The following is a 9,508-nucleotide window of genomic DNA, read 5'->3' as shown; positions in this document are numbered from 1 at the left end:
GCACCGATATCATAGCGTATAAGTGTCCAACCTTTGAGAATCTCTTTGTTTCACATTAAAATATACGTTGTATTTTTTTGTAAATAAATAAATAACATTATTACAAATATATATTTTTGCATTTTTAATAGATAAGTTAATTTAATACGATATGTACATTTTGACTTTGAATGAAAATGTTGGTTAGTAACAGCAAAAGTGGTCAATGGCTTAAAAGTTTATATAAAAAATATTTGATTAATGTATATTTATCATGCTATATAAATGAAATTTGCACAGTAGGTAAACATCACATTTATATAATGAGATTCTTTTTTAAATTATTATTATTTGTTTTACTTTATTGATGTTAATTTAAATCCATAATATAACTATTTTCATTTTTCCTGCAAATGTTTATTTTAATATCTCAATTTACATTATAATTATTGTTTTCCCTTTTAAGTTTAAATTCAAATGCTTCGTTAATAAATGGTTTTGTCATTAAAATTTGCACCATGAATAAAATTTAATATATTTTAATTTGAAAACAGAAAAACTAATGTTCTCATTTTTGTTTGATTGTTTAATAAGAAAAATCTGTTAATGCACTTGCTTTTTATTCTTCTGATTTTTTATTTTTAAATTTACAAAAAATGCGTATGCTAGTAATAGTGATAGTAATTAAGTAAGACTTAATTTAATTTCATGTAGCCTTATGTTGTATGTTAAATTCAGACGTTTACATCCAGTTTTACATTACAGCTGTACGTCGCTTTTGCACGTTTTGCATTGCGCCACCCACAGGCAAGTGAAATAACTCCAGGCATGAACAATGAATATTCATCATATTGATGAAAATGTGTGTAGTACCGCCTCCGACCAAAGGCGCCGTGCATACGTGGGTACTCTTGAGACACTAATGCAGAAGTCGCGATTGTTAAGCACATAGGTACCAGTCTGTCATGACTCGAGATGATCAAACGAAATATTTAGTCAAAAGTCAAACTGTTGCAAGTAGTTGGCACTCGGCTTATATAAATAGAATAATTAAGAAGACATTGCTTCCACGGTCCTCAAGAACGGATGACAGGAGGCTCGTTCTGTTTACTTCCGCATCTTCACCGCTAAAACCCGCCTTCTTAAATTTGATTGGCTCCCATGCCAAAACTAACACAATTCGGATTGATGATTGGACGAGAACTGCAACGTCCTTTGAATGACATGTTACCGCAGCTGTCTCGAGGAGGAACACATGCAACACCAGTAAGTTCTTTTACATTTAGCCAGTGTCTTTGGTAACTATAAATACACATTGCACTTGATTTTATTACTCGTGAGCAAAGGGAGAGAATAAAGCGCTTCGAGCGAAACAGAATGACGTTTTGGCAGCTAGGCGGTCTTTGCTAACATGCTACCTCAGGGTCATCATGTAACTAGGAGCAAGGAGACAGATTATATCATGCTAAGTCATCTCTTTAGTTAATGTTCGTCTAGAAAGTCAAGTTAAAGTGTCAATCGAAGTGTTCTCTGTCTTTCATTTAAGGTAAACGCAATTGAAAGGCATTTCTCTATCATGTAGTGACCATAATGTGCTATAAAGCGTTACTAGGGTGATCATTATTAATTTTGAACGTAATATATGGTTTAACTACAGTATTATTATTTCGTTAAAATACTAAATTGTGTAAAAATTACAACTGTATGAGACCAAGGAGATTTATCTGATTCCTGATCATAAGTATGGCACAATCTTCTAATATTTCCCTCCATGTATCTCTTCCAAGGTTCTTCCTGGTAGGAGCTGTTAGGAAACGCAAGGAGGGATGAGCTGTGTATTAATTTAAAATACTCCGAGTCCCGATGGATTCTTCATGTTGATGTAAGATTCAAATTCCCTGCAGTACATACACTCACTGGCCTGAGCGTTAGGTACTCCAGCACTAATCAAATGAGATCCCATACATGAGCTGCATACAAAATATTCCATTTGAATTGCGCTAACTGCAGCGAATGCATCATAAATGAGGTGTTTCTAATAATTTGACCCTCGTGTGTCCCAGAAGAAGCCATGTGAATCAGGGAGATGCTAAATAAGGTTGCGAAGATATCTTTTTGGAAAATATTTCCTAATATTGCCAAAATATTAGAAACGTGTACCACAATAATAAACACATTAGTTGAGGCATAGCTTTCCTATTGAATCTCATGATATCACGTTTGTGTACTGGATAAATGTTGTCAATGACATATTCCTGTTGTGTCTCGTAGCCCGGGTTTTTTGAAGCTGAGTCGAGCGGAGGTGCGCGTGAGGAGACTGGCGGCTCAGCTGGGCAAAGTAGCGATGTCCACCACGGCGGTCAGTGGGGAGGCTCCGACTGCGGCCATCCTCATCATCGGGGATGAGATCCTCAAGGTGAGGTTGGAGAATTTAGAATTTAACCAAAACTTCAATGCATGACATGTCAGAAAATTGAACATCACTGGATTCTTCTAAATAATTCCCCATTAAGTCTTTTTACATGACATAAAAGTGACAAGTCTTTGATATTCCAATGTCGCGTCCCCCCCCCGGAATGATTGCATTTGATCCAGCAAGACCCTGAAGTCACCATGTAAGTCGTGATGTGTGACATCCACCTTTCATCTTGTGTCCGTCAGGGCCACACAGTGGACACCAACAGCGCCTTTCTTACACGAGCGTTGCGAAAGCTCGGCGTGTCCGTGCAGCGTATAACGGTCATCCCAGACGTCCATGAGGTCATCGCCAAAGAAGTGGCACTCCTTTCTTCTCAGCACACCCACCTCATCACCTCGGGCGGCATCGGGCCCACCCACGACGACGTCACCTTTGAGAGCGTCGCCATGGCCTTCCAGGAGGAGGTCTACCCGCACCCGGAACTCTCGCGGCTGGTGGAGGAGTTCTTCGGGGTGGTGGACAAAAGCAGCCCGGCCATGAAGTTGGCCATGGTGCCCAGATCGGCCAAACTCAACTTTGGAACGGACGCGCAGACGGGAAAACCCCTTCGCTATCCTCTGGTGGGTGAGCTTAGAGACAATTAGATGCTTTCTAAATCTGTAAATCACCTTGGTTGTTTTTTTGTTTTGTTTTTATTACAGCTAGCTAAAACCATTATGCTTTGGTATGTTTTTTTTCCAGGTGAGCGTGCGTAATGTGTACATCTTCCCAGGAATACCATCTCTAATGGAGAGAGCCTTTAATGGGTTGGAACATCTTTTTGCTAGTTCAGGAACTACTTTTCACACTCGTGAGGTAAGACGAACGATCATATCTGTTAGGGCTGTGCAATTAATCGAAATTCAATTACAATTTCAATTATTACACGTCACAATTACAAATACTCAATTACTCATTTCTGATTTGTTTAAAGGGATGCTTGATTCATTGAGCCATTTTCAGCTGTAAAAAGTAAATATTTTATCTATAATGTGGTAACTTTATTATTTTTCATGTACAATTATCACCTTCAAAAAGTAATTTCCCAACTTGCTGTCGACTGATGATGACATCACCTGTGCTGAGGAAGTAGGTAACGACCAGTCATGGCTCAGTTTACTGACTAAACCCAGAAAACAGGTGAGCCACGATTGGCCATTATCCTACTTCCACAGTCCTCAGTACAGGTGGTGTCATCATCAGTCGACAGCAAGTAGAAAAATTACTTTTTAAAGGTATTAATTGTACATGAAAAACAATGAAGTTAGCACATTATAGACAAAATATTAACTTTTTACTGCTGAAAATTCACTTTAAATTTATGTATTTGCACCTTTTTAAAATATTTTTTTCCATCCAAAAGGAACTTGCATAATAATGTTTCAAATAATTTTATTTGTATTAATTTTTTTTTTTTTTTTTTTTTACGTTTAAATATTTTCTTGTTTTGTACCAAAAAATAATAACAAATAAATGAATAAATAGATAGATAGATAGATAGATAAACAAATAAATCTTATTATTAATTCTGTTTGGCCCGAAAGGAATTTAAATAACTAGTGTTTCTCTTTTTTTTCTTCCTTCAATTGGTCTTAATATTTTAACATTTTGTTTTGTACAAATAAATAAATAAATAAATACATTATCGTTTGAATAATCGTGACTTAAAGTATTGGCAAAAATAATTGTGATTATTATTTTTTGCCATAATCGAGCAGCCTTAACTCATTCACTGCCAGCCATTTTAGAAAATTTCAAAATTTTCAACACCCACACAATATTATGTTCAATAATTATATATAAACCGAATCTACCAAATGATAGAATAGACTCCCTCTTTTTTGCCATGTCCCGTTCTTTTATAATTGACAGTAGAAAAATGTAGGTTACACAAAATGCAGCCATTACTCTAATGGACTCTCAAACTGTGTTTATTGCGGATAAAATGGGCCAATGATGTCATCTACTGGTGGTTGTGCATCAGTACAGTTGTTTCCAAGTTTGACATTTACAATGGAGCATAATCCGATTCTCCCCCATCACATCCCCGTTCCAAAAATATAATTGACAAGAATACTTGTCAAAGGCAGTGAATGAGTTTTAATATCGGCTTAATGTAATAATATTTGTCACATCAATTCTAATCATTGACTGAATTGTTTGGAGGTGTTTGTGGCTGAGGATGAGACCGGGATCGCCCCCGTGCTCACCAAACTGCAAACCACCTGGGGCCGCAAGGTGGCCCTCGGCTCCTATCCCGACTGGCTGAGCAACTACCACCGAGTCAGGCTGGTCCTGGACTCGGACAGCCAGGAGGAGGTGGACAAAGCTCGGGCGCAGCTGATCGACGAGCTGCCCAAGGGAAGCGTGGTGCCGTTAGTGAAGGACCCGGTGTCCATCGCCACGGCTGAGGTGTACATGTTAGCCAATAACGGTAAGAGGAATAAAGCAACGGGTCACAAACTTTTTTTTTTTTTTTGCGCCATGGTCCAGATTCACAAAAATGTCATATTTGAAGGACCGACAAATACAACAGCATTACATTAATGCACAGGTTGTAATTATAGGGAGCTCTGCATATGACGACACCCGTTATTATTTGTTGCAGCATTTTTTTTCTCCTTTTAATAGTTAAAGCGATACTTGACTCATTGAACAATTTTCAGCAGTGAAAGGTTAATATTTTGTCCAGAATGAATTTGATAATTTCATTATTTTTCACGTACAATACCTTTTAAGAAGTATTTTTTTCACTTGCTGTCGACTGATGATGACATCACCTGTTTTCTGGGTTTGGTGAGTAAACTGAGCCATGATTGGCCGTTACCTACTTCCTCAGCGCGGGTGATGTCATCATTAGTTGACAGCAACTAGAAAAATGACTTTTTAAAGGTATTAATTGAACATGAAAAATAATGTTACCACATTAATTATAGACAAAATATTAACTTTTTACTGCTGAAAATAGCTCAATGAGTCAAACATCCCTTTAATCAAAATTCCTTCTTCGATTTTGACACTTTTATAGTATAATCAGATTTTCCTTATTTGTTGTGTTACAGTTCAAATTATCGCAAGTGTATTTGTAGTTTTAAATTTTACATTAGTTTAATGTACACATTAATATTAGGAATGTAAGACTGATACCAATATGAGTATTACATTCTTGAGTAGTCACCGATACCAACACCACTAGTAGCCTACCGTACCTTTGATACATAAAATTTCCCCAAAAACAATGACTGATAATTTTAAAGAATGACCTATAAATTCCAATATATCATTTTTACAAAAAATTGCATGAAATTAATGGCAATTTTCAATTAGTTTTTTTCTTTACATATACTAAAAGAAATTGGCATGCCTTTTGTTCCCGATTGTAAAATGGCCACAAGAGAGCGAGTACCATGAAATAAGACAAGGTATTGGACCAATACTTGGTATTAGTGCTCGGCAATACCTAATTATTATTATAACAGCATTTCCACATGCCATATTAAACAGCAGTTTACGGCTTTTTTTGTGTGTGCAATATTTCACTGTTATTAATCACACTAGTTGTATTATTGATAGTTTATATTATGATTTTTTATTTTATTTTATACTTTATAGGGGAATTCAACTCATTAAGTTTCTTTACAATAACATGTTCTATGCAGCCCCACTAGTCTAAAGTTGTGGAATATGAGTTAACCCATCTCAGTGGGGCGGCCATTTTGCCACTTGCTGTCGACTGAAAATGACATCACAGTTGCTCAGGGTGCAGGTATCACGGCTCACTGTTTTGTGAAGCTGAGCCATGATAGGTCAACTGTGATGTCATTTTCCGTCAACAGCATTTGACAAAATGGCCCCTTCCTGAGATGGGTAAAAAGCGGTGGATTTTACCGTTGATCTCATAGTACACAATGTCATGTTAAGACTAGTAGGGCCACATGCAACATATTATTGTAAATACCATTTTTGTGTGACTTCCCCTATAAATTTGGTGACATGGAATTTTACAAATTAAAGTCAATGATTCCAAACTATTCTACAGTTTCTTTTGTAAATATATGTAACTCGCCCAATGGTGGTAAAATCTCACTTGGACTGGGACTGATGCCTGGCCTGATGACAAAGGATTCAAATCTGTCAAAGTAAATGAAAACCTCTGTTATGATTGAAGCGTGATAGCGTGAATATTGGGAGTACAAAACGCGCCGACATTGTTGAATAATCTCTCACAGCGGGTATCGTTTCCCGCAGGCACACCGCTGGGCAAGAAAGTTGCGTCTGCGCTGAAAACAATTGAGGCGGCGCTGGATCAGTATTCCACGGGGGAAGTCTGCGTCGGCTTTAACGGCGGCAAGGACTGCACAGCGCTGTTGCATCTCTACTACGCTGCGCTGAAGCGGTAAAAAGGGAGACGCCAACACTGAGCTGTAGACAAGACAAATGATCTGAGACATAAGATGAAATGAGGATTCCAAAAGGAAAACATGACACTGGCCACATTCGGGGAGGTAGCGATAAGGAGTCTGTGTCTCGTTATTACTGTTATTTATTTGTTTTTATGTCCTATTTCTGCTTTCAGGCGCTACCCGGACAGTAAAGACAAGGTGAAAGCTCTTTACATTCGCATTGTGTCGCCATTCTCAGAAATGGAGCGCTTCCTTCAGGATACTATAAAAAGGTGAAGTCATCAATCTACTCTAAAGTGCTTACGTATGCTGCATTCAAAGTGAATACAGTGGTGAGGTCGACCACAATCTACAATGTCGCTCTACCCCAAACATTTCCCATTGACATCAATTATATTTGGTTCAGACCTTGATTACCTGTATGGAGCGGGTCTTCGGTTTATGATGGCAGCGAAATATGACGTTTAGAGGTTATGACTGGTGTAATGAACTAGTTTGTGAATGGTGGATTAACTAATGTCTACCAGTCCTATCCTGACCCCAAAATCATCTGGGATAGGCTCCAGACTAGAGCTGCAAAATTAATCAGCTTATCAATAGTAATTGTTCGCTTATTTCTGTAGTCCTTCATAAAAGAAGACTGATTATCTTCTGTGTCTCACTATCTGGCAACGCTCCTTCCTCAGATACGACTTGGATCTGTTCTCTGTGGAGGGCAGTATTCGGCAGGCGCTGAGCGAGGTGCAGGAACGGAGGCCCGAGCTGAAAGCCGTCTTGATGGGCACCAGGAGGAGCGACCCTTACTCTCACACGCTAACCCCCATGTGTCCCACTGACCCCGACTGGCCGCCTTATATGAGAGTCAACCCTTTATTGGTCAGCAACACAAATGCATTTGAATGGCATCGCTGCATCCGATGAAAAGCATGACGTAGCGCCACGTTTGTTGCCTTTCTTTGGATGAAAATACTGCATGGCACGTTTTACTCTTAAAATTGTCAGTGTGGATTTTTATTTTCATCAGTCCATGTCCAGAAAGTAAAAACTTTGTCACAGTTTGGCTTTAGCCATTGATGCTAGCTAGCCAGCGCCCTAGCAGGCAAACGAGCATCGTGGAAGCTAGCTACCTAGCTAGCTAGCACATCTGGCTAAGTCAAACTCTGGCAGGATTTTTACTTTCTTTACCTGGTTTTCCCATCTCTGCATTTGTGTTGTCTTTCTTTGGATAAAAATACCGTATAGCACATTTTACTATTACAATTGTCAGTGCGGATTTTGTTTTCATCAGTCCAGGTCCAGAAAGTAAAACCCCTGCCACAGTTTGGCTTTAGCCATTGATACTAGCCAGCTAGCTCCCTAGCAGGTAAAGGAGCATCATGGGAGCTAGCTAGGGAGCTAGCTAGCTAGCACCAGGGGCTAAAGCCAAACTGTGGCAGGGTTTTTACTTTCTGGACCTGGATTTGCTACCTCTGATTCTAATCCATTTAAATGTGACCTAATTCAACACAGGACTGGACCTATCATGACATTTGGTCCTTCTTGAGGACGTTATACGTTCCCTACTGCATCCTTTATGATAAAGGGTAAGAAGACACTCACCAAGTCGTTTTGTGTATCCACAGTTTCCTCCATTTAAATTCACATCTTTATTTTTGTCCACCACGACGGTGCAGGTACACGTCACTGGGCAGCATGGACAATACGTTTCGAAACGCGGCGTTGCAGGTGGTCGATGGCAGGGGGGTGAAGCGCTATCAGCCAGCGTACCTCCTAGAAAACGAAGAAGAAGAGCGGAATTCACGTGTTTGAGGCTTCCTTGTCTGTTCACAAGCATGATTGGTTTTTTTTGTTTTGTTTTTTTAACTTTTGATATCTGAAATAGCCATAGAAGACGACTGTTTGCGAAAACAAATGTCTGTTATTGATCCATAAGCTTTTTGTGCTGCTGAATAAAACATCAAGTTGTCTTTATCTATGGTCACGTGACTTTTTGAAACTGCAATTGATTTAGCGTGAGTGTGAATTGATTACGCTAGCACGCTATTCAATCCAATAAGGAGCCAAAGCGACGTTCCCTCACGAACACGGATTAGCCATCACAGCATATCATACATATTCCATGGCTAATGTGCAAATATGCTTTTTAGAGGCTGTGCAGCATTTAAGTGATCAAACTTTTTTTTTTTTTTTTTTTATTATAAGTGACCATCACCAAATCTAGCAGTTCGTTGCAGCGTTATTGGCAGCTTTTAGAGATTGTGTACTCCATCCGGTGCAGATGTTCACCACTCACCATCCAGACTGCAAATGACTGGTGCATGTTGTGCAAAAGCTGCTACTGGCTAATTTAGCTAATCTGGGTAGCAGTTATTATGTAAACTGGCCCCACTGTTAAAATACACAGTGCAGAACAGATCACTCACTAACACATCTTCAAAAACTGAATATGGGAATTTCTTTTGATGGGTGGCCAGACACTTCAAGCTTGAACGAGTATTTCTATATGAGCAATGAAAAGGTCTGTTATCATGATAGGTCTCCTTTTAGTAGTCTACATACCCGGTGAGCTGCGGTCCTAGTATTTAAATACCACATTTATAATTTATAAAACACCACTAACATCCATCCATATATAAAATGATAACATTTTTCTGTGAACCTAACATGC

General features: G+C 38.7%; 1 protein-coding gene across 2 annotated transcripts; it reads left to right on the top strand.

The window, feature by feature from the left end:
• Window positions 1-893: 893 nt before the first annotated feature.
• flad1 (flavin adenine dinucleotide synthetase 1) lies at window positions 894-8,811 on the top strand. 2 transcript variants are annotated; one of them, XM_077527743.1, is made up of 11 exons: window positions 894-1,245; window positions 1,767-1,861; window positions 2,251-2,395; window positions 2,641-3,018; window positions 3,140-3,253; window positions 4,604-4,871; window positions 6,686-6,833; window positions 7,014-7,112; window positions 7,527-7,716; window positions 8,350-8,423; window positions 8,514-8,811. In XM_077527743.1, exons 2-11 carry the CDS (start codon window positions 1,854-1,856, stop codon window positions 8,647-8,649), a joined length of 1,560 nt encoding a protein of 519 aa, XP_077383869.1. In that variant the 5' UTR covers window positions 894-1,245; window positions 1,767-1,853; the 3' UTR covers window positions 8,650-8,811. The 2 variants fall into 2 exon arrangements, with proteins under 2 accessions (XP_077383869.1, XP_077383870.1); XM_077527744.1 differs by lacking the exon at window positions 894-1,245 and adding an exon at window positions 1,285-1,525.
• Window positions 8,812-9,508: the final 697 nt, after the last annotated feature.

The sequence above is a fragment of the Festucalex cinctus genome, chromosome 7, assembly GCF_051991245.1.
Source record: "Festucalex cinctus isolate MCC-2025b chromosome 7, RoL_Fcin_1.0, whole genome shotgun sequence".
NCBI lineage: Eukaryota > Metazoa > Chordata > Actinopteri > Syngnathiformes > Syngnathidae > Festucalex > Festucalex cinctus.
Note: the sequence above shows the minus strand (reverse complement) of the source record. Positions and strands in the feature narration are given on the sequence as shown.